General features: G+C 44.8%; 1 protein-coding gene across 1 annotated transcript in view; it reads left to right on the forward strand.

The window, feature by feature from the left end:
* The window catches only part of sgsm1a (small G protein signaling modulator 1a), a 118158-nt gene that overhangs the window by 56026 nt on the left and 36326 nt on the right, over positions 1–25806 (forward strand). The window contains exons 8-13 of the mRNA XM_041202425.1: positions 2121–2252; positions 3780–3904; positions 6681–6748; positions 8075–8238; positions 11418–11547; positions 24082–24220. Of these exons, the coding sequence (XP_041058359.1) occupies positions 2121–2252; positions 3780–3904; positions 6681–6748; positions 8075–8238; positions 11418–11547; positions 24082–24220 (758 nt within the window). The remainder of the gene's footprint in view (positions 1–2120; positions 2253–3779; positions 3905–6680; positions 6749–8074; positions 8239–11417; positions 11548–24081; positions 24221–25806) is intronic.

The raw sequence follows: 25806 nt of genomic DNA on the forward strand, positions 1-25806 counted from the left end.
AAAGAGAGACATGTTGCCAAAGTTTTTTGTCTTACACTTATCAGGACAAATGCAAAAATTCCAAATTTCAAAGGATCATGACAATTTATACTGCAGGAGAAAAGAGTGCTGATTGGTCGGCAAGATGACTTTGATTGGCCGAGGCATTGCCATGGTGTCTTGTCAACCAATCAGCACCCTTTTATCCCGTAATTTGATATGTTGTGACCGTTTGAAATTTGGCATTCTTGCATTTGTCCTGTGGAGTGCAAGACGAAAAGCTTCAGCAACATGTCTGTCTTTTCAGCAATATTCAAGTTCTTATGTTTCTAAACCCAGGCTGAGTTTCTCTTTATCTTTTTTTCCCGTCCTTCCGCCCCCCCCCCCCAGCCCAGTTCTGGCTGTGCCTCAATTGGCTGCCCCATTTGCCTTCATGGCAGCAGAAGAGTCATTCAGTGGCTGCGAAGAATTTTGAAAAGCCTTGAAGACAGTGGGTGCTTTATAAATGCGGGTTTGCTCTTTAATTTACAGAGTGGCTACTGCATGTGCAGCAATACGCCAGTGTAAACAGGCACCTTCAGGAGACGAGGGGAGTGAAAAACCATTAAAAGTAAGAGTTGGATGGAGTGTCCTGTTTTTGGACACTTGGGGTGTGTGGTGCTGATTGACTTATCATGAGCCATTTTCCTTGTGAAGACATAGCCACCCCCTCAATCAATGGACCACCTTCATTATTTGTTGTTCTCATTAAAGTAGAGTTTTCTGCTGTGGGTTTCAGCCAGTTAATTGAGCTCATCATCAGCTCCTCTTCTGACTTCCGTGACCTGACGACAGTCGCCAGTCAGCGGTGTACTGTTCCTCAACAGCTAATGAGCTAACAGGCCTGAATCCTTTCCTTATTAACACACTATAACAGCAGCGAACTAATAGCTCACTACTGCTCCCTGAAGAGACACTTGCCAAGCTGTCAGTCTTTCCTATCCGTATTACTGATGGGGATGAGCTGATTCGCAGACTGTGAGTCGACGTTTAGCAGGAACCGCAGGAAATTGTGATTAATCCTTCCTTCCCTTTTCCACTCCTCAGCACCCCCTCGACTTCAGAGTGCAGTGACGCGTCAGGATGGAGGGGAGGGTGTGGAACCAGCCATCCCCACCCCAGGAGTTGAAAACATCAAGAGTTAACGTGACAGTGGCTTTTGAGATTATGAAGGGTTACAGTGAGGTAATAGGGGAGATCTTGTGGCGCACTGGGTAGTGTCTCTGCCTCCAAGCCAGAAGCTCTGGGTTTCAGTCCCAACCCAGGGCTTGATGGCCACGGAAGATGCATTCCTAATGCGGCCAAACAGGTTGATTATCAACCTGCAAATCCTTCTAGTTGCACAGCAGCGGCAGGCGGGTAAGAATGGGAGAGATTCCTGTGTTGGAAAGAAAGTTGGAGCGTCTACCATCGCTATCCATAGCTCCAGCCTGCAACATGGATGTAAAAGTGCATGTTGCCGTAGCAACTCGGACTCCCGGAGTGAACTATATCCCAGCACCACAGTGAGGTAAATTTTGATTGATTGTTCCTGATGCTGAACAGGGTGCGGATTAGGGCACAGGAATGTAAAATGACCACAATAAGAATTAAAGAGCCAGTGAGGAAACCTAATACCCTCTTCACACAGAGGGTCTTAGAAATGGGAATTCTCTGCTGCAAACTGCTATTGTAGCAGAGTCCATAAACTCTTCTTGAAGAGAATGAAATGGTTGCTTGAGGAAGAGGAATGGAATAGAATATTAGTCAATCTACAGATGAATTGCCATGAAACTTGGCAGAAACTAAGAAAAAAAAATTGTTGGGTAGTAAGTTGAGGGGGGAAATGGTTTTTCCTGGCCCCAATTCTAACCCTGGTTTATGGCAGAAAATCAATTGCAATACGATTTGTAAAGACAGCCAAGTGCCGAGTAGGGAACTGGTGGGACAGGTGGATCAGCTGAGGTGGGCTCAACTGCCTTTCTCCTCAGTATCGATTATTCGAAGGATCTAATGGCCTTCTCTCTGTGCTTTCCCCCGATCCTTCTGGTACTAATCACTCCACTGTGACTAGTACTTAATTTTGTCACCTAGTGACATTTTCTGTGGCTCTTTGTTTCCAGATTCAGAAGCGACATTCCAGTGGCAGCATGGACGACCGGCTCACGCTTTCTGCCCGCGATTACGTTGAGTCCTTGCACCAGAATTCCCGAGCGACATTACTATACGGCAAAAACAATGTCTTGGTGCAGCCAGTGAGTAACTGCCTAACTGTGTGTGTTATATTTTACTGTATGAACTGTGAGGATTGTGTGTGCCTGTGGGTTCAAGTCTTACCCCAGGGACTTGAGTACATAGTCCAGTGCAGTGCTGAGGGAGTGCTGCACTGTTGGAGGTGCTGCCTTTCAGGTGAGATATTAAACCATAGCTCCACCCCTTTCTCGGTTTAGAAGAAAGCAGGGAGTCCTCCCTGGCATCCTAGCCAGCATTTATCTTGTCAGTGAACATCACTGAAACAGGTTGTTTGGTTATTATCATGCTGCTGCTTGTGGGAGCTTGCTGTCCGCAAATTGGCTGTGTGTTTCCTGCATTACAAGAGTGCCACACTTTAAAAATACATCATTGGTTGCAAAGTGCTTTATGTGCTTGTCGTGACAAGTGCTTGTCATGTGATCATGAAACAGGCTCCCAGTCTTTTTACTGAAGCAGAGACTAATTGTTATCTGTACTCTGAATCATAATTCAAACCATTTGAAATTTAATAATGGACTTGTCCAGATTTGGGAGGTTATTATCCATGTTTCCAAGGTGTGACTCACCAATCTGCCCCGTCATTTTTTGAGTGTTTCCCAAAGGCAGGTAAATCACCAGTTGATGCATTGAGATGTGTTGCAAAACAAATTATTCTGGAGACGTTGCCTTTTTTTAAACTCTAAATCTTCCAAGTGGTCAGCTGAGATGTGAACTTTTCCTCCCGAGTCTTCCAATGTTTATTGAATGGGAATAATCACGGAAAAGTGGAAAAGCAGACAGTGACAGGCCCACACTCCATGTTCGGTTATCCTCCATAAACAATCATCCTGACCGCCCTTTCCTTCAAACACCTAGCTAACCTATTATTAAATATTAATATGGTCTCAATCAGGAACTCCCACAGCGCATTCTAGAGCCTCCCAGCCTTCATGTAAAAAGCTTTCTTGTGCGCACACCACCCCCCCTCCCACCATCGTTCTTAACCTTTTATATTTAATCTTCTACCTATGACCTCTTGTTCCATATTGTGTAGGTACACCCACAGTGCTGTAAGGGAGGGAGTTCCAGGATTTTGACCCAGTGACAATGGAGGAACGGCGATATATTTCCAAGTCAGGATGGTGTGTGACTTGGTGGTGTTCCTAGATATCTGCAGGGGAGGAGGGGGGCACAGGTGAAAAGGAAGTTCGCATAGAAATACTTTAAACTGAGTGCAGAGAATGTATAAGTAGTTCGCTGGGAGAGGAAGAAGAGTCTGATTCTATCCCCAAATTCATGAGGTAGTAGGTTAAGTCCCTGGAGAAACATTGGATGGAAGGACATGAGAATTGTCATGGCTTATGATATTGCCTAAATACTAGGACTGATGGACCATAGCGTTCTTTACCAGTACTGTTCATTCCTATTTTCCAATAGGAGAGCTCCAGAAAGCATTGCTCCTTGGCATGCAGTATGTGCGACACTCCTCTTAGTCCCTGTCAGTTCAGCACAGTAATTCACGGCTTTATTAAATTCTGTTCTGTACTCAGAAAGATGATATGGAACCCATTCCAGGATACCTTTCACTCCATCAAACAGGAGACACAATGACATTAAAATGGACACCCAACCAGCTGATGAACGGGTCTGTGGGAGACTTGGATTATGAGAAAAGGTAACTGATTTACAACAGTGCTGGGAACTTTGTGGGTGGTTTTTACTATTTTTGGCAGGTCATGAATCTTAAAATTGTGAATTCATCTAAGTTAAGCATTCCTCACCAAACCTGACCTTTAATTAGAGTTGCTGTGAGGCTGCTGTGTGCTTTCATTTGGGCCGAGCTAAAGCTTCTTTCATTAAGTGCACCCCTGGAATGCTGACCTCTGAGAGTGGGAAATGCATTACCCAGTGTGACACTGAGCTACACAATTCAGCAATGTCCCCATTCACACTGAACTAACTGATACTGTAGTCGGGGTGGGGGGGGACTAACTCTCTACCCATTAAGTTGTCTTGGCAATAGGTATGTGTGCAAGTCAGCTAAAGGCAGGACTGAGCTTGGACACGATGCCTTCCAAGGTCAAATAGCCTGCCTCATGCTGAGCAGTGCTCTCACAGCGGAATGGCCATATTGATACCATATGGAGAGCAGCAGGCACCCAGAGGAAATGCGTCTCAGCAAGAATCAGTGACTTCAGGAGCAGAGCCAAGAACAAGTGAGGGGAAATGGCATTAATTGGCATTGACACGGGGCACAGCATTGAAATTTACTCTGAGTGTATTTTCTTTTGAAAGGTTGGTTTTTGTGTGCAGTAAAGGCATGGCAACATTTGTGATGTGTTGTAACATGATTTTCCCTTTTGTTTCTTATGAACTTATTGCTTCTTTCTTCATTTCAAATCTTGTCAATCATCTTGGGCTAATGCTTGTGCCAAAGGCTGCTCACTGTTTCTGTTGCTCTGTTTGTTGACTCTTTCTCTGCTGTCTGCACTGTTTGCTTGCCAAACTTATCACCCTACACTGCTTGCTACTTGGTTTCTCTCTGCTGAGTTTGCTACATGACTCCCATCACCAATACCCGGAAATCCGTCCGGTTACAGGGGAAGAGAAGTCGAATTATCTGGTAAGCTATGGCTCTGTGGGACAGTGTTCAGTGTACAAATTCATTCCTGTCCGAGCTACCAACCAATGCTTTCAAAAGGTCCACTCAGTGTTCACCACTACAGCCAACAAAATGTTTCCTTATTAGTGTGATACTGATCCATGCACACGTGGAAGGCCCATGGTTAGCTATCTCAGTAAAGGGGCTACACCACACCTCCTGTGACTGGGTAGGAGTGAAGGGTCTACTATTGGAATCATGCATCTTGGCTGGAGGAAGGTGAAGCTAGTCTACCATAGGCTTCCGTACCTCTTGGCTATATGAAGGAGAAAGCCGATTAATGATCCCACTTCTGATCACAGAGCTGCCAATTTGGTGGAAGAAACAAATGCGGTTGACTGCTGGGTCGCCCCTATTTGAAAGTCTGCTGGCCGCTCCCTGGCTAGTCTTGGGTGCCATACTGGAGGCCAGTGAGATCCATGTGGAAAAGCTGTGCCAGCATAAATCAACAATTTCAGGAGATATGTGGGGTTGGGAGGGGAAGTGAAAAAAAAACCGAATAATAAAATTGTCTGATCTCAGCGAAGACATTGCTCCGTCATCACATCTGGAATTGGGTCCTAGACTGTTCCATTAAAACACTCCTCTCTACAGGGGTACAACAGTTACTGGTGATCAGGAAGTACGTGTCCACACAGCTTTCTATAAATCCCTGAAAAAAAAATTATCTAATTCCCTTATGAATAGCAAGACTTAGTTGAAGAGGTAGAGATTTCATTGTCATCTTAATCTCCGAGATTGTGCTCAGTAAGGGGTTTGTACAGTAATCCTTATCCTGCTTTTACAGCCATATTGGATTTACTTGGGGGTGCCCTTCACATGTAATGTGTGTTATACAAATAATGTTCTTGAGACGTGAGTGACCAGCCTTTCAGAATTCAACATCTGGGTGTCTTCTCTTGTACCATAAGCACCAGGCTACCTTACCCAATCTGGAGTTGCAGTCAGTCCAGTGATAAGATATCCAGGATTGAAATCCAAACTGTTAGTTCTGTTGCTTGTCCTTCAGTTTCCATTGGATTTCCTCTGCTGACCATGTATGGGAAATTGAATTGGATTACTGGAAAAAAAACTCAATAAATAAGTGCCAGTTGTTTACATGCCAGGGGCTGGTTAGCTCAGTTGGCTAGACTGCTAGTGTTTAGTTCAGATTCATGCCAACAGCACCGGGTTCAGTCTCCATTTCGGCTGGGGTAGAGTTGGGGCCTGCCTCCTCACCCTATTCATAATAAAAGCTCGTAGTACTTTGCCATGGTTAGGTCAGTAATCACCAAGGACCTGCCTTCAGGCAGAGAACTGAAGAAACAGTTTACATGCCTGAAGTTATATCCTGAAAGACCATTTCTATTATCATAAATGCTAATGAGCGACAAACACCGAGGGAATTGCCAACGTAAGTCACGCCAAGATAAATTACTTGCTCTAGCTGCATTGGACATGGGCACTCTGAAGGATGATCTCCAAGTCCTTCTGTGCTCCAGGCAGTTGCTAGAGTCTGTTACTGTCATCTCTGGCTAGCTACGTTGTGTTGTGCAGCTACCTCAGATATTGTTGGGGAGAGTAGGGCACCATGCATAAATGCTAGGTCATTGCAAGGGGCTTGGTGAAAAGGAGTTCTGTGCTTGATTCAGGAGCACATTTGCCAACTTACTGCACATTAGCTCATTTGATTATTGGTGTCTGTGATTGTCTGCAACATGAGAAATGTTATTTGTCCGAGCTGTAGGAAGTAGCTGTGCACGGTGAAATATCAGTGTATAATTGGGCAAGATTTGATCTTGTTTTCCAGTATATACTGGGACTATGCCATGACCATCCGCCTGGTGGAAATCGTTTACCTGCACTGCCATCAACAGAGTAAGAATGAAAGAGTTTCCTATCTGAATTTTGTATCTTAAGGTTGTATTTCCATTAGATGATAGACACCATAACAATCTGAGATATCAGTTGTATCCTTGCGCACTTCACCCCTCACCCTGACCTACAAACCAAGGGTGTTTTTATAATTCATTTTCAGGATACAAAGCCGGCATTCATCACCTGTCCCTTGTTGCCATGTTACAGCTGAGTGATTTGCTAGTCCCCTTCACAGGGCAGTGAATAAACAACCCCATTTGTGTGGAATTAGAGTCACATAACAGAGCAGACTCGTTAAAGGGCTGCAGATTTCCTTACCTAACACAACAATCTGACACCTTGACATGGTCACTTTTACTGGCAACAACTTTATATTTTATTTAATTTGCTTTCTGGTTGTTGAAAACTGAATTCAAATTCTCAGCTATCGTGGTGGGATTCGAACTCAGGTTCTCCAGATTACTAGTCCAGTAACGTAACCACTGTGCTGAGTATGACAATACAATATCAGTTTTGCTGGATGGCTGCCCAACTTTATGTGCATTAAGGTGGAACTATAGAATCAAGCTGCACAGAAGGAGGCCATTCAGCCCATCATGCCTGTGCCTAAAGAACTGTCCAATGAGCCCCAATCCTCTGCAGATTTTTCTCCCCTTCAAGTATTTATCCAACTCCCTTTTGAACGTTAGTAAGGAATCTGTGTTCACCGGCCTTTCAGCCAGTGTGTCCTACATCACGACTCTCAGGTTGGTGTAATTTGTTGGATTGTGAAGCACTGCCCAGCAGAATGGTGTGGCACGAGCAGGACATCTCCCAACCTGCCCCATGTTAATTTCTGCTGTGCACAGTGCAGGAACACTGCCAAAGAAAGCATGGGTATTTATTCACAGAAGAGACCGCCAAGCCAGAGACCTGCAAACAGTTACCCTGCCAGTTGTCTTAACGGGGGATGGGTTTGCCCTAAAAAAAATCTGAAGCCCTTGGGCGAGGTTGAGTTGAACAGACTGAAGAAATATCAAGTAGAGCTTGCTTGAAATGATGGAGTCCTGGTCTTAAAAGGAAAACAGCTAGAATAAATAATACACAGACTTTGCAATAGTTATGATTTATTTCTGGCTCATTAAGGTTTCCTGTATGGTTTTGCTTTTGGTGTCGGAACTAAAATTGCACCTTTTTTTGACACTGAGCCACACAATCCTGGAACATCTCAGGTTATAACCCCGGGCTATTTCCAGCCACGTCTTCTCTCCTTTATTTTAGCTACTGCCTGACTCGACAGCCATCCTGATGTTAATGGCTATGTTTTCTTTCCCTGTGTACTCACAGTCGACAGTGGCGGGACGGTGGTCCTGGTGAGTCAGGATGGGATCCAGAGACCCCCACTCCGCTTTCCGAAAGGAGGACATCTGCTGGCGTTCCTGTCGTGCCTGGAGAACGGCCTCCTGCCTCGTGGACAGCTGGATCCTCCTTTATGGTCACAGAGAGGGAAGGTACAGAAACGTTCCTCACAGAGAAAGTCACGACAGTGCCCTCAAAGGGCAACTTGATCCTTTCTTTAAAACCTTGAAGCTTCAAATGGCTTGCTCTTGGAATCATGTAAACCACAGCCCTGCCGTGTTCTGCAGAGTTCCAGTTCTCAATATTTTTACCGATGTTGGATCTTAATGTCGTCTTAGATTGCACCCCGATAGGATGAGATGGCTGTGGTGGAATGATGCTCTCGTGTTGTGCTGTAAAACTGTTTAGAAAAGGCCATTTTACAGATTGGGAATCTTGTTTTTGTTGTGAGGAGGTGGGGCAGAAACAATTCACGCTGCCTGTCTCTCCCCCCCCCCCCCCACCACCACCACCACCACCACCACCACCACCACCACCACCAGGGTCACTGCGTAATAACCTGAACAGAACTAATGGACACAAAATCGACAATCGCACTGAGAAGGCAGGATGTGCTGCTTTGGGGAATGGTAAAATCGCAGTGGTATTGTCAAGGATGATCTCGTGAGTCTAGGGGCTGAGGCGCTGCAGAAATAGGCTTTAATTTGCATCTAACCCTGCTTAAGCTGAGCAGAGGTGCTTGATCCTTACACTGGGATATTTGACAGGGGATAGTGTTTCATGCCCTTCACCTTGAAAATAAAGTTGGCAAGAAAAAATATTTAAATATTTTGGGCTGTTTGATCTGTTGAGATAATACCAGTAATGTGTGCAGACATTTGTGCCTCAATGCAGAGCCAAGAGTTATATCAGAGAAATGTGGCTCTTAAAACATAGCTCACCATATTCACTGTTCGGGAATTTCCGCTCCTTTCCGCAGCCAAAAGTCCATTGTCTTTGGGTGGTGATGGGACCAGAAAATCCCGGCCACTGCCTGTATGCCAAAAGGGAAGAATGAGGACTTACAGGGTTAACCTGCCGGCACCTGGTGGGACCCTATCCCCAAAATGGCCAGATCCTGTGGGCTATTAAGTGGGAGGCTGTGGCGTGTTGTCTCTGGACTGGTATTCCAGAGACCCAGGGTAATGCTCTGGGGACCCAGGCTCGAATCCCACCATGACAGATGGTGAACTTTGAATTTAATAAAAGTCTGGAATTAAAAGCCTGATGATCACTGTGAAGCCATCGCTGATTGTCCTAATCTGGTTCACCAATGCCCTGTAAGGAAGGAAATCTGCCATCTTTACCTGGTCTGGCCTGCATGTGACTCCAGACCCACAGCAATGTGGTTGACTCTTAAATGCCCTCTGAGCAAGGGCAATTAGGGCAATAAATGCCAGCCTAGCCAGCGACACCCACATTCCGGGAACAAATAGAAATAAAAGAATTATATGGCATGGTTATAAAGCATTGGGCTAGCAACAGTGACATGCACTGTCAGCAGAGAGCGTGATCACACATCTGACACCCAGAACTGGATTTTCTCACCAATTTAGGGGCAGGCACTGAGATGTCTAATTTTGCACCGACATACCCGTTTACTGGCACCATCCCACGCCTGATTCACTTTTGGGAAGGTAAGATTAGGGGCGGAACATCTTCCTGCATGGGATGGAGCATCTTAAGATGTGTAAGGGAATCCATACACGTAGCTGCTGAGTCACATACATGCTGAGTCAGACTGGGTAAAGCGGCAGATATCTTTCCCTGAAGGACATTAATGAACTTGACTGATTTTTACAACAATCCTCTAGTTTTATGATCATTTTTAATGAGACTAGCATTTTATTTCAGCTTCATTAATTCTCAATCTGCTGTGTTGGGATTTGAACTCATGTTTCTGGAGCAATAGCCCAGGCCTCTGGATTACATGTCCAATAAAATTACCACTATGCTACTGTCCCTATGATTGATTGTTAGAATTAATGACTGGGTTGGACAGGATAGAAAGGAAGGGCATATCCCCTCTTGCGGGGGAATCCAAAACTATGAGGGCCAGAAATAGTTATCCATAAATCCAATAAGACAATAAGGAAAAAATTATTTACTCAGAGTGGTTGGAATGCAGAATTCGCTACTTTTTTTCAGTCGTTTGGTAGTATTGAACTTGAGTATTGCTGACAAAAGACATTTTGTGGAAGCTTTTCGTCTTGCACTCATCAGGACAGTCAAGAATGCCAATGTCAGGGAAAGCAATAACTTTATACTGTATGAGAAGAGAGTGCTGATTGGTTGGCAAGTGGACTCTGATTGGTAGAGCTGTTGCCATGGAGAATGCACCAGTTAATGGTGACTGACAGTTAACTGCCAAGCATTGTATGAAATTTAAACCAGGTAGCTTGATTCTGGTCAAGGCATTGCCCTGAGGAATGAATCAGCGAATGATTATCACTTATTTCGATAAGAATATAATGTTACAGTGTAGAGTTATACAGGATACAGTTTTACAGTATAAAGCTGTTGCTTCCCCTGACATTGGTATTCTTCTGATTGTCCTGATGAGCGCAAGATGAAAAGCTTTGACAAAATGTCTTTTTTCAACAATACTTTTTTTTTTCCTTTACTCTTTCATGGGATGTGGGTGTCACTGGCAAGGCCAGCATTTGTTGCCCATCCCTAATTGCCCTTTCAGGGCACAGTTAAGAGTTAACCACACTGCTGTGGGTCTGAAGTCATTTGTAGGACAGACCAGGTAAGGATGGCAGATGCCCTTAGGGCATTAGTGAACCACATGGGTTTTTAACAACAATTGATGATAGTTGTCATGGTCATCATTGTTGAGAGTAGCTTTATATTCACTGAATTTAAATTCCACCAGCTGCTGTAGTGGGATTTGAACCCATGCCCACAGAGGATTAGGCTGAGTCTCTGGATTACTAGCCCAGTGGCATTACCATTGCACCACCACCTCACCTGCTACTATAGGAAGTGATTGAGTCAGACAGTTTAACTGCTTTCAAAAGGAATCTACCCAATTACGTGAGAGAAAGAGGAATAGAAAGAGATGTCAAAAGGCGGGGATGAGGTAGGTGGAATAGGAGGAGACTCAAGTAGAGCATTAACACCAGCACAGACTGGTTGGGCCAATTGCCTGTTTCTGTGCTGTAGATTCTACGCAATTCTATGTATATCCTGTAATCCTGAATCTTCTGGCCTGTTTCCGGTTCACTTTCTGGTCCTCGCAGGTCATTGAAGATGTTGAGACTGAAATTGTTCCTCTGCCTCCATCCAGGGCAAGGTTTTCCCAAAGCTGCGAAAACGAAGCCCTCCGGGATCTGCGGAATCCAGCTCGGACAAGGAGGATGAAGAGGCCACTGACTACGTTTTCAGAATAATCTTCCCAGGCACTAACTCTGAGTTTGGTATGTACCTGGTAAACCTGCTAACGCAATCCAGCCCGTCCTGCCTAATGAGCTAAGGTGGATGTAGAGTGTTTACAAACAGTTGGCATTTGGTTGTTTATCCATTTACCAGTCCTTTCCTACTTGGGTAACTCAAGAATGTCCAGGATTTTTAACCAATTAAAATGGTAAGAGTTTAATTATATTGTTTTGTTAAGTGTTGAGGAGAGCATTGGATTTCTTCACGGGCCAGTATAGCATTCAGTAAAGAAGAAAAGAACCCAATTAATAACCTGTGATGTAATTGAGGTTGTTCACTGGCCACTAATATGCTGGGGTTTTTTTTATTCATTCATGGGATGTGAGTGCCATTTTTAATATTCATTCATGGGATGTGGGCTTCACTGGCTTGGGTAGCATTTATTGCCCATCCCTAGTTGCCCTTGAGAAGGTGGTGCTGAGCTGCCTTCTTGAACCGCTGCAGTCCATGTGGTGTAGGTATACCAGTGCTGTTCGGGAGGGAGTTCCACGATTTTGACCCAGTGACAGTGAAGGAACGGCGATATATTTCCAAGTCAGGATGGTGAGTGACTTGGAGGGGGAACATCCAGGTGGTTCCCATCTATCTGCTGCCCTTGTCTTTCGAGGTGGTAGTGGGTATGGGTTTGAAGGTGCTGTCTAAGGAGCTTTGGTGAATTTCTGCAGTGCATCTTGTAGATGGTACACACTGCTGCTACTGTGCGTCAATGGTGGGGGGAGTGAATGTTTATGGATGTGGTTCCAATCTAGCAGGCTGCTCTGTCCCAGATATGTCAAGCTTCTTGAGTGTTGTTGGAACTGCACAAGTGCAGCATGTGTTTGCCTGTCCAAGTGCCCTTGAGAGGGTGGTAGTGAGCCACCTTTTTGAACCATTGCAATCCATGTAGAGTAGAATCACCCACAGTGCTGTTATGGAGGGAGTTTTAGGATTTTGGACTCAGAGACAGTGAAGGAACGGCGATATGTTAGCAAGTCAGGATGGTGTGTGGCTTGGGGGGAACTTGGAGCTGTTCACATGCTTCTGATACTCTTGTCCTTCTAGGTGGTAGGATTTGGAAGGTGCTGTTGAAGGAACTTTGGTAAGTTGCCGCAGCGCTGTGTGTCGGTGGTGGAGGGAGTGAATGTTTAAGGTGTCATGATGCAGTAATGTGTGGTTAAAGCCCACAGCTTCCTGCACAATATCTTATCAACGTCAGTTTGGGAAATACCACCTGCCCCAGAAATGACAGCATGTGGGTTTATGCTTGTGAGATGCCACAGTGCGAGTTGGCCACTTTAATCCCGTTGTGTCATGAGTGTTGAGTGGAGACTGGATACTTCCTAACAAAAGGAAGAGTCAGCCATTGCTACTCTTGTAAATCTGCAAGGCTCCACAAATGAAATGGGAGGGGATGAGGCCTAGGAACAGATATTCTACCTGCCCTCTTGGTTGTTGTAGAATACAGGGTGGTCACATGGGAAGAAAATGATTTACACTTCCTTCTTTAAAATGGCAAATCATGAAGCTCCCCTCATGGTTCCTGACCTTATCCAGTAGTTGAGCCATATTGATCATGGAGGCCCTAGGTTTTATCCCGGGTCTGTGCTGAGATTGCCGACCTCAGCCAAGTGGCAGTGGAGATGTTCGATTTGACCCCAGCACCCCTGGGTTAGGAAGGCCCCCCCCCCACCACCCCCCGACTGCAATCTGAATTGCTGGGATTGTGACTCTGAACCCTTTCATTAATTTTTCTCAGGCAAAGCCTCTCTTCATGGCACAAGATAGTTGGATTATTGACCACATTAACACAGCCGCCACTACGACATTTCCCAGCTACCATTTGCAACATTGCTGATGTCCCAGTTAAATTTTAGAAGGTTTCCCAAGGTCAGGATCTGACTCGGATATGTTGCCTCTGCAGTCAACTCATTATAAGGATGGTTAGTTGGATGAGTTACTAGAGGGTGCCAGCACCTCTGAACCTATATCCCAGTGATGAGTTGATGCTTTCAGGAGGAGAAGGGTAAACAAAACTGATAGCAGTCCAATGTTGAAGGCTAGTGTGGTGATGTTCAGTGGTGTTCAGGTGTCCTTCATTCTTCTAAAGTTACTCACATCCCCACCCTTTTATACCCACCTCTGATTATCATTAACTTTCACTGCCTTCCACTAGTAGCTTGCAGTTGTGTTTCAAGGACAGCTACGTGTCTAACTGCGAGGGGATGTCCCCTAATAGGGCTATGATAGTCCTAGAACTCTAGTGGAGGCTGGTTTTCCAACATTCCTTAAGCTTTCCTTCCATCATCCTGCAGAGCCAGACATGGCATCAACGTAAAGTCCTGACTTACAACTTGTGTTCATGATACAGTATTCAGTGATGTTGCCATTGGTATACAGGATTAAGAATGTGGTCTGAGTTTTGTTAACTAGATCTGATTTAGATGGGTTATTCCTCTGCCTGACTGTTCCTTATTTGGGAGATGATCAATTGCCCAGTCACTGAAGGCAGGCTTAATCAGTCAATTCAGTCCACTTTGTTTTATTCTTTATTCATGAGATGTGGGCATGGTGGGCAAGGCCAGCATTTGTTGCCCCCATCCCTAATTGTCCTTGAACTGTGTGGCTTGCTAGGTGATTACAGTGGACAGTTAAGAGTCAACCTGGGTCTGGAATCACATGTAGGTCAGACCAGGTAAGGACAGCAGATTTCCTTCCCTAAAGGACATTAATGAACCAGATGGGTTTTTAATGACAATTGATGATAGCTTCATGGTCGCCATTACTAGCACACTGACTAGCTTTCAATTCCAGATTTATTAATTGAACTTAAGTTCCACTAGCTGCTATGGTGGGATTTGAACCCATGTCCTCAGGGCATTAGCCTGGGCCTTTAGATTACTAGCCCAACGATAATACCACTACACCATCTCCCCCATCAGTTTACAGGGAGGAGTTTGAATAATAGATCTGAAATAATCCTGCAACTTCTGCATCTGAATTTTAATTGGAGTTCCTGCCCCTCCTTTCAATATTTTTCCTTCAAACAAGTGCATTATGCTGTTGTCCATGGTGTTACAGTCACTTGATGGGACTTCCTGGCCTGACATTGTTGATGGTTATACTTCGAGAGTCTCGAAGTCACAGCTCCACTTAGATTCAAACCAAAAGGGTTCGGAGGAAGAGTGATGCAGGAGACTCTGTGATCGTGGAATGCATAATTCAGCTGCATGCAGTGGAAGAGTTAGTGGGCCACGTCACTCATAAGGTTGCAACAGTTTGCTTTATCACATTACTTGGCTTGCTATAAAACTAAACAGAATTTAGCTGATAAGCCAAGAGAGCAGATTGACACAGAGCACATGGGAAAAGGATAGCAGGCTTTAATAATTCTTCACCGCTAATTCTTTAAAATTATGTTCAGCAGTTTTAAAAAAGTTAAGCTAAAATGTCTCCGTCAATAAAAATCAAAGCATAAAATAACACATTGGACACAGTGGAGAGAATAAATACTGTTACAAAGGACTGTATAGAAGCAGAAGACAATTGAAAACTAGATTGGTTCGCATAAGAAGCAGAGCAATGTTTCATTTCAAAACCCTTTTTCCCACCTCAATTTATCGAAATAGGTCTTTGGTGGATTGAATGTGACAGTAGAAGATCAACAGATATTTCATTAAATGTCAGACATCTTGTGGTTGCATCTGTCCAACAGAATAAAGACATTCTGTTGCTGATCTTGCACATTCCTCTGTACCTGCCAATCTTTCCCTGGTTGGTTTTAATGATCGAAGCTGATTGTTCAGGCATCAAAGCCTCTTAAACCCAAAGCCATTTCTATCCAATGATGTTTTGTTGGTGAATTTGCATTGTAATGTATTAAGTTTACAATCTTCCTTGATTTAAATCATTCAATCCTCTCCTTTATTCCTTAATGTAAATGATTTAAAGCACACCTAAGGGGTTTTTAATATTGCAACCATTATTTCATTCAAGTTCCGACAGTTTAATTATTAACTTTACTTTGATTTGAAAATATTTCAGTTTGGATAATAATTTATAAATCCAATTTCTTTCCCAGATAACGTTGACTGTGGTTAATTGATGAATAGTGACTAAGGGGCTTTAAGCTAGATATCAGTCCAGCAGTCCTTCTCTGAACCTTATCCACAGCAGTCCAAACCTGGGAGTATTCTAGATCTGATAAATTTCTTGTACAAAAACATAGAATTTTTTTATTTAATCAGCTTACCATATCTCTTAATACTGTGCTTTTGCTACAGCCTCATGACACAGATCACGAACCTCAAGAGATCCGTGCATAAGACCATAAGACATAGGAGCAGAAATTAGGCCATTCGGCCCATTGAGTCTGCTCCGCCATTCAATCATGGCTGATAAGTTTCTCAACCCCATTCTCCTGTCTTCTCCCCGTAACCTTTGATCCCCTTACCAATCAAGAACCTATCTATCTCGGTCTTAAGTACACTCAATGACCTGGCCTCCACAGCCTTCTGTGGCAATGAATTCCATTGATTCACCACACTCTGGGTGAAGAAGTTTCTCCTCATCTCTGTTCTAAAAGGTCTTCCCTTTACTCTGAGGCTGTGCCCTCGGGTCCTAGTCTCTCCTACTAAAGAAAACATCTTCCCTACGTCCATTCTATCCAGGCCTTTCAGTATTCTGTAACGTTCAATCAGATCCCCCCTCATCCTTCTAAACTCCATGGTGTATAGACCCAGAGTCCTCAAACGTCCTCATATGTTAAGCCTTTCATTCCTGGGATCATTCTCGTGAACCTCCTCTGGAACCTCTCCAGAGCCAGCACATCCTTCCTGAGATACAGAGCCCAAAATTGCTCTCAATATTCTAAATGTGGTCTGACCAGAGCCTTATAAAGCCTCAGCAGCACATCCCTGATTTTATATTCTAGTCCTCTCGAAATAAATGTCAACATTGCATTTGCCTTCCTAACTACCGACTCAACCTGCAAGTTAACCTTAAGAGAATCCTGGACTAGGACTCCCCAGTCCCTTTGCACTCCAGATTTCTGAATTCTCTCGCCATTTAGAAAATAGTCCATGCCTCTATTCTTCCTACCAAAGTGCATGACCTCACACTCCCCCACGTTGTATTCCATCTGCCACTTCTTTGCCCATTCTCCTAACCTGTCCAAATCCTTCTGCAGCCTCCCCACTTTCTCAATACTACCTGTCCCTCCACCTATCTTAGTATCATCTTCAAACTTAGCCAGGATGCCCTCAGTTCCTTCATCTAGGTCATTAATGTATAAAGTGAAAAGTTGTGGTCCCAACACTGACCCCTGCGGAACTCCACTAGTCACTGGCTGCCATCCTGAGAAGGACCCCCTTATCTCCATTCACTGCCTCCTGCCAGACAGCCAATCTTCTATCCATGCTAGTACCTTGCCTCTAACACCATGTGCTCTTATCTTACTGAGCAGCCTTCTGTGCGGCACCTTGTCAAAGGCCTTCTGGAAATCCAAGTAGGTAACATCCATTGACTCTCCTTTGTCTAACCTACTCATTACCTCCTCAAAGAATTCTAACAGATTTGTCAGGCATGACCTCCCCTTGATGAAACCATGCTGACTTTGCCCGATTTTACCATGCACTTCCAAGTATTCTGAAATCTCATCCTTAATAATGGACTCTAAAATCTTACCAACGACCGAGGTCAGGCTAATCGGCCTGTAATTTCCCGTCTTTTGCCTCACTCCCTTCTTAAACAGGGGGGTTACATTAGCGATTTTCCAGTTCTCTGGGACCTTCCCTGACTCCAGTGATTCCTGAAAGATCACCGCTAACGCCTCCACTATCTCTTCAGCTATCTCCTTCAGAACTCTGGGGTGTAATCCATCTGGTCCAGGTGATTTGTCCACCTTCAGACCTTTCAGTTTTCCTAGCACCTTCTCCTTGGTAATGGCCACCCTACTCACCTCTGCCCCCCAACTCTCTTGAACTTTGGGGATGTCACTTGTGTCTTCCACCGTGAAGACTGACGCAAAGTACCTATTCAGTTCCTCCACCATTTCTTTGTTCCCCACTACTACTTCTCCAGCGTCATTTTCCAACGGCCCAATGTCCACTTTTGCCTCTCTCTTACCCATTATATATCTAAAAAAACTCTTGCAATCTTCTTTTATATTACTGGCTAGTTTACCCTCATATTTAATCTCCTCCCTCCTTATTTCTTTTTTAGTTGTCCTCTGTTGGTCTTTGTAGGCTTCCCAATCCCCTGGTTTCCCACTGCTCTTTGCTGCATTGTATGCTTTCTCTTTAGCTTTTATGCTGTCCCTGACTTCCCTTGTCAGCCATGGTTGCCTCGTCCTCCCTTTAGTATGCTTCTTCTTCCTAGGGATGAATTTTTGCTGTGTCTCCCAAATTATTCCCAGAAACTCCCAGGAACAGCCATTGCTGTTCCACTGTCTTTCCCGCTAGGCTCATTTCCCAGTCAATTCTGGCCAGCTCCTCCCTCATGCCTCTGTAGTTGCCTTTATTCAACTGTAATACCGTTACAACTGATTCCAGCTTTTTCCTCTCAAATTACAGGATAAATTCTTTTATATTATGGTCGCTTCCTCCGAAGGGTTCCTTCACCTTAAGCTCCCTTATCCAATCTGCCTCATTACACATCACTAAATCTAGAATTGCCTGTTCCCTAGTGGGCTCCACCACAAGCTGCTCCAAAAAGCCATCTCGTAGACATTCCACAAATTCCTTTTCTTGGGATCCACTATCAACCTGATTTTCCCAGTCTACCTGCATATTGAAATCCCCCATGATCACTGTAACCTTGCCTTTCTTACACACCTTTTCTATCTCCTGGTGTATCTTGTGCCCCACATCCTGACTACTGTTCAGAGGCCTGTACATAACTCCCATTGTGGTTTTCTTACCTTTGCAGTTCCTCAACTACCCACACGGATTCTACATCATCTGACCCTACGTCATTTCTTGCTATTCATTTATTTTCATTTCTTACTAACAAAGCAACCCCACCTCCTCTGCCAACTTGCCTGTCTTTTCGATAGGATGTATATCCTTGGATATTTAGCTCCCAGTCCTGATCCCTTGCAGCCATGTCTCCATGATGCCCACCACATCATACCTGCCAATTTCAATCTGCGCCACAAGCTCATTTACCTTATTTCGTATACTGCGTGCATTCAGATACAACACCTTCAGTCCTGTATTTCCTGTCCCCTTTCTCATTGTCGTCACTTTATCTGATGTGCTTGAAGTTAGATTCCTAGTCCTTTCCAAACACTCTGTCCTATTTTGTGTTCTGGAGACTTTAATAGCCTCTTCTGGGCTCTCCTTTCTTTTCAGTTTTTTCATAATTTTCCATGAAGTTGAATCCACCCCCCCCCACATGGTAACCTGCTGCTTTGTTTCCCATTAGTCATACTTCTTGGAGTTTTACCCTTCCCTCCCCACCCACCCACACACACCCCCCACCCCCCCAAACCAAACCACCACTTTCTAGTTTAAAGTCCTGTTGACCACCTTATTTACCCTTTTTACTAGAACATTGGTCCCAGATCGGTTCAGTTGGAGATCGTCCCAACGGTACCGATCCCTCCTGTTCCAATACTGATGTCAGTGCCCCACGAAATGGAACCCCTCTTTCCCGCACCACTCCTTTAGCCACGTGTTTACTTCCCTTATTCTCGCGTCCCGATGCCAATTTGCACGTGGCTTGGGTAGTAATCCGGAGATTATAACCCTTGAGGACCTGTTCTTTAATTTAGTTCCTGGTTCCTGATAATCCCCAAACAGGTCCTCTTTCCTAGTCTTACCTATGTTATTTGTCCCGACGTGGACCACAACAAGTGGATCCTCCCCCTCCCTCTCCAATATCCTTTCAAGCCGGTCAGAGATGTCCCTCACCCTGGCACTGGGCAGGCAACATACCATGCGGGACACTCGATCCTGCTTACAAAGGATGCTATCAATTTCCCTAATTATAGAATCCCCTACAACTACCACTTGTCTTTTTGCTCCCCCCCCTTGAATGGCCTCCTGTGCCACGGTGCCGTGGTCATCTGGCTCATCCTCCCTACAGCCCTGTTCCTCATCCACACAGGGAGCAAATACCTCGTACCTGTTGGACAAGGTCAAGAGCTGAGGCTCCTCTGTTCCTGAACACAACACCTGGGTCTACCTCCCATTCAAAGGCTTTGTGTTCACAACACTGTGTGGCACACACATCCTTGGCGTTAGCCCTAGCTATGAGTGTAATACAGCATTTACCTTTCCTAAATGGCATCTGCCAGGTACAGGCCCATCTCCCCATCACATCTGCAGCTGCTGTTTTTTTTTCCTCATCTGGGGTCCTAACACTTCCACTGTGACACTCCACTGCATCTTAATCCAAGAGTCCTGTTGCTGTGTCGCGTCCTCCCCCCTCCCCCCTCCCCCCAACAAGCTACCACCTCCCCCTTTGAGCAGGTCATCGCTGAATGTTAGAGTGAGTGTCGACCTGGTTTTAACTTTAAATCCTTCAACCTGAGCTGTTTATCTTTTGTTTGAGGGCAAACGAAAGAAATATTGGAGAAGCAAATTTGGTTGCTGCCTGGCAGTATCTGGAATTCTGTGTGAACAGAACCTTTACACAGCATCAACAGACTGTCTCCCTTGCGATCATTGTCATCTCTGCAACGAGGCATTCTCTCTGCTGTGTCTAACTTTCTTTGGCTGAATGAGGTGCAGTCTGATATCCCTTTCACTGAGTGTGTTCCAAACGTCAATAAATTCTATCTGCAGCTTCTGACCAGCTGTTTATGTATTAAGTGTTTAGCGATGGATGAGAAATTGATCTTGTGGTTTGACTTGTTGAAAATGATGGTTGTAAACCCCGGTGTATAGATCGCACTTTAATACTGGCGATAAAAGAGACATTTGATCAAGGTTTTGCGGCTTACACTCACCAGGGTAGCTGTGCAAAATAAACCGACAGTGAAGGGAACAGCTTTCATTAATGGTTCAGTTCATTGAAAATGATTACTGCAAACACTGGTATATAGAGCAAACTTTCAAGAATAGTTTAATCCATTGAAAATGCTCACTGTACAAGTTGGGCCCAGATTTTCACTCCCGGGGCAGCTGTGCAGAAATGGGAGAATTCCCGGCTCTGCGAACACAAACTTTAAAAATGGCGCCTCTCGCCCAATCCTGGGAGGGAGGGGGCACGGCCTGAATTAGAAGTCGGGCCCGTCGTCCCTGGAGTGAGTGCGGAGGCTGCCGTCTGGGGAGCTGGGTTGGGTGGAAGGCCTGCCTCTGTGCCCTGGCACCTTGTTAAAAACTCAATTTAAAAAGTGTTTAAAACAAAAAGCAGCTGTCCACCCATCATCCCTCACCCCCTCACACTCCCCATGCCCCATCCATGCCAACCTATGCCACCTCATGCCCCCACCCACCCCTCATACCCCCATGCCAATACATGCCCCTCTACATAACCCCATGGCCCCTCATAACCCCCATACCAACCCATTCCCTTCTACACACCCCCCCCCCATGGCCCCTTGTACTCCCATGCCATCAGCATCCCCATGGTCCTTTACATCCTCTGTGCCAGCTCAGTGCCAACTCATGGCAGCCCATTCCCCCACCCACCGCCCTTTGCCCTTACCCCTCTCCATGCCAACACACTTGGTATCCACCATAGTCAGGAGCCATGCTGACATAAAATAAAGTTGTGTATATTGACGATGTCATTATTTTAAAAAGCACTCTCATTGATTAAAAATAACATTTAATACATAAAAATCCCTTCAATTAATCTCTTATGAAAACAAGCATTTCTATTCTATAACCACTTGGAGCTGTCAATCGAACTGCTCACTTAATGGGAACCCCACTGTGATAACAGCTGGAGATTCCTGGCCCCGCCCGCCAGTGGGATCTTCCGGTCCCACCAAAGCCAGTGGACTTTTGGCCAGCTTGCCGCAGGGGTACACATCGTGGCGGAGGCGGAAAATCCTGCCCAATGTTAGTTGGTAAAATCAGTCGTTGCAGCACAAATCCTATAATGATAACCCTCAGGCTTAAGTCAAGATACACAATGAAATATCAGACACTGATTTAGTTTTGAACTCCAGACTGTTTTTAAAATTTAAAACCCAGCAGCGTTAAATATACTATGAATCTTGACAGTTCCAATTGATTTAAATACTTCTTTGACAGCTTGACATTTATTTGACAGCTTTGACAGTTGCAATGAGTTTTTGCACTTTTTACACACAATCATGTTTACTTTTAACAATCCCAAAAGGTGCCTTACCTTTCCCAAAGGTGTCCCAAGGCCATATCCAAAGGGGAACCTTACCTCTCCAAACGAATCCACCGAGTTCAGCCCCGCTCTCACCTGGTCTAAACTGCACACATTGGGTTTCACACTCCTGGCCGACCAGAATTCCACTTTAGTGGAGATAGCTGAAGATTTAAATGGCCAGCTGTCTCCGTAAACTGCGCATGTGCAAAACCCCCACCAGACTCTGGTCCCGCCCCAATGAAGAAAAGAAGTCCCCTGTTTGGCTGCGGGACTTAGGATTTTTGGCCATTTTTGCCAGGAAGGAGAGCCTCTCTGTCATGGTGAATATCTGGGCCCTGGTGTCTAGATCTTATTTCCGTGAATAGTTTAATCCAATTGAAAATGATCACCACATCACCATCCTGGGGGGTTACCATTGACCAGAAGCCATGTGAATACTGTGGCTACAAATGCAGGTCAGAGGTTGGGAATTCTGCAGAGAGTAACTCACCTCCTGACTCCGCAAAGCCTGTCCACCATCTACAAGGCACAAGTCAGGACTGTGATGGAATAATGCCCTTGCCTGGATGAGTGCAGCTCCGACAACACACAAGAAGCTTGACACCATCCAAGGCAATGCAGCCCACTTGATTGGCACCCCATGTGCCACCTTCAACATTTGTGACCTCCACAACCTTCATTAACAAACACAAAATGGCAGCAGTGTGTACCATCTGCAAGATGTACTGCAGGAATTCACCAAGGCTCCTTCGACAGCACTTTCCAAACCCGCAACCTTCACCACCTCAAAGGACAAGGGCAGCAGATGCATGTCAACACCGCCAGTTGCAAGTTCCCAACCAGCTGTTTTTAACAAATTAAACACCATTTTTCTTTCTCTTCCGTGTCAGTGTTCAATGCTATCTACATTCAAGGTGGATGGTAATGGTTAGACTAAGTGTACATATCAGGTCCCCCGAGAATCTGAGGTGGTTGAGACAACAAACAGAAGGATACTCGACTGAACCCTGGTTTCATGGAGCTAATTTATCTTTTGGCTCCTTTTATTTCTTCTCCTGAAAGGTAAAGCTCTTGCACTGGATATTGGGACAGCCTTTGCTATTGTCCCAATTGATTTCGCTAACTGGGGATTGAACTTTGACCCTTCTTGCTCGACAAGTCCTGAATCAATTCCAAGATTGACTTGAAGAACATCGGGGTGGTGGCTTTTTAATCTCACTTGTTGGTATTGAGTTGAAGATATATGAGCAGTTTATATCTGGCTTGCATTTATTTCATTTAAAAAAAGCTCTCCCAACCTTAGGGTAATTTTTTTTTCAGCCAACTTTAATCTCAGATTGACTTGAGTTTTGATGCTTCTCGTCTCCCCCTTACATTTTCCATCCCTTGGCACATCTTCATACATTCCCAACTTGTACACCTCGAAGTTTTGACGTTTGTTGACGTTTCTCTTGTGGTTTGTTGCTGTCAATCTTGTTACAAAAGATGGATGCCAACCAATAGACACCTTATGTGAACCATTGAGGGAGAAGCCAGTTGTAGACTAATGGTGTGACCAAGTCCGCTAATTGAAGAGCTTAGTTCACTTCACTCAGGAACATAAGAGCGGAAGGAGACCACTCAACCCCTCCAGCCTGTTCTGCCATTCAGTTAGATCATGGCTCATATCTGTCCAAATGCCATTTACCTGACTTGTTTCCATATCCCTTAGTACCCTTGCCTAACATAAATCAATCAATCTTAAATTTTGAAATTGTCAATTGAGACAGTTCCAGATTTCCACTACCCTTTATGTGGAAGTGCTTCCTGATAACATTCTCCAATGGCCTAGCTCAAATTTTGAGGTTATGCTTCCTTGTTCTGCATAAGAACAGCAGAAATAGGAGCTGGAGTAGGCCATTCAACCCTTCGAGCCTGTTCTGCCATCTAATGCTCTGATGGCTGATCTACTTCAACTCCACCCTCTGGACTCTCCCACCAGAGGAAATAGTTGCCCTCTGTCAAAACCTTTTATCTTCCCAACCATCTCAATTAGATCAATCCTTAATCTTTTATACTCAAAGAAATACAAGCCTCACCTATGTAAACTTTCCGCGTTATTTTAACCCTTTAAGTCTCAGCATCATTCTAATAAGTTCTCTTTCAGCTGGGTGCTTGCATCTTCTTCCTGGAGTGGGCTGCTTGTCTTTTCCTGAATATCGATGATTGATTATTTACATCCGCTTTACGGGATATTGTTTCAGTTCCCCAAGATCTGATGGACGTCCAGGGGGGTGGAATCCCCCTCATGTGGCAGCCAAACGTACGCAAATCCTCCTGCTCCTCGTGCTCGCAGAGTGGGTCGTCTGATGGAGGGCCTTCCAACGGTTGTAACCATGAGAGGTATGTCCCCCAATGGAGTAGAGCAGGGCCGAGGTCATTTGGACTAATCTGCTGGTGTGTAATGGTACTCATACTTTTCAAACTTTCAACTGGGGCCATGGCTGGCCATAGGCCAGCGTTTATTGCCCATCCCTAGTTGCCCTTGAGAAGTTGGTGGTGAGCCGCCTTCTAGAACTGCTGTATGCACAGTGGTTCGGTACAACTGAGTGGCTTGCTGGGCTATTTCAGAGGGCAGTTAAGAGTCAGCCACATTGCTGTGGGTCTGGAATCACATGTAGGCCAGACCAGGTAAGGATGGCAGATTTCCTTCCCTAAAGGACGCTAGTGAACCTGATGGGTTTTTATGACAGTCCAGTGGTTTCAGGGTCACCAACACTGATATTGGGGTTTTATGTGTTTATTGGGTTGAATGACATGATGATAGATGTACTAGAACTTTATTCAAGTACCTTTGGTGATCATGAGTGAAATTTTGCAAACCTTACTCTGTGCCCATGAGGGGGGAATTTGCATCTCTTCTGTAGAAGGAGTGAACTTGGATTGAATGTCTTTATTTGTGCCCCTCTGTTATCCTATGATCGCAACTATGAAATGGATCGAAGTTCTTCCATTGCCCTGAACTTCCACAAATTCAGCCTGTGTAAAAATGTGTTCTCAAATTAGATTTGGTTCTTGAATCAATGGCTGGAATTTTACGGCCCTGTGCGGGGCTGTAAAATGCGGCGATCCATTCTAAACTCCGGCTGAAATGTAAAATCCCACTGCCGTAAAATTCTGCCCAATGTTTTCTAATGGCATTGCATCTTAGGTGTCCATTGTAATGTCCGATCTCTGCCATTGCAGGTTCTTCATGGCAGTAGATCACATTGATCACCTGTAGATCACATTCAGTTCAGTTTTTCTTGAGCCGAAATGAAGGGGTTTATACATTGTTCAAAGCTCACTCCAGGGCTTGAGCGCAAAATTCAAGACTGACATTCCAGTGCAGCACTGAGGGAGTGCTGCATTGTCAGAGGTAATGTTTTTCGGATGAGATATTAAACTGAGGCCCCCTCTGCCTGCTCAGGTGGAATGCAAAAGATCCCATGGTACTATTCTGACAAGGAACAGGTGAATCCTGCCCAGTGTTCTGGCCAATATTTATCCTGCAATCAACATCACAAAAAACAGATTAACTGGTCATTATCACATTGCTGTTTGTGGGAGTTCGCTGTGTGCGAGTTGGCTGCCGCATTTCCTACATTACAACAATGACTACACTTCAAAACATACTTCATTAGTTGTAAAGCGCTTTGACGCCTCTGGTGGTTGTGAAAAGCGTGATATAAATGCAAGTATCTCTTCTTCCTTTATTGTACAAAATAATTTGCAAAGCTCTTCTGATAAGGTAAAAAGTGTGACAAACTCAATGATATTGAAATGCTCCTGACCATGGAAAATGGGCAGGGGTCCGAGGGAGAGGCGAGGGTCAGACTGAAGCCTTGTTTGACAGAAATCTCCTGACACTGTGACTGATCACCGTTCAGCGATTGGCCTGATCATACAAGCAACGGATGCAGTCTGCCCAGTTGAAATATCCAGTGCTC

Source organism: Carcharodon carcharias, chromosome 13 (assembly GCF_017639515.1).
Source record: "Carcharodon carcharias isolate sCarCar2 chromosome 13, sCarCar2.pri, whole genome shotgun sequence".
NCBI classification, from domain to species: Eukaryota; Metazoa; Chordata; class Chondrichthyes; order Lamniformes; family Lamnidae; genus Carcharodon; species Carcharodon carcharias.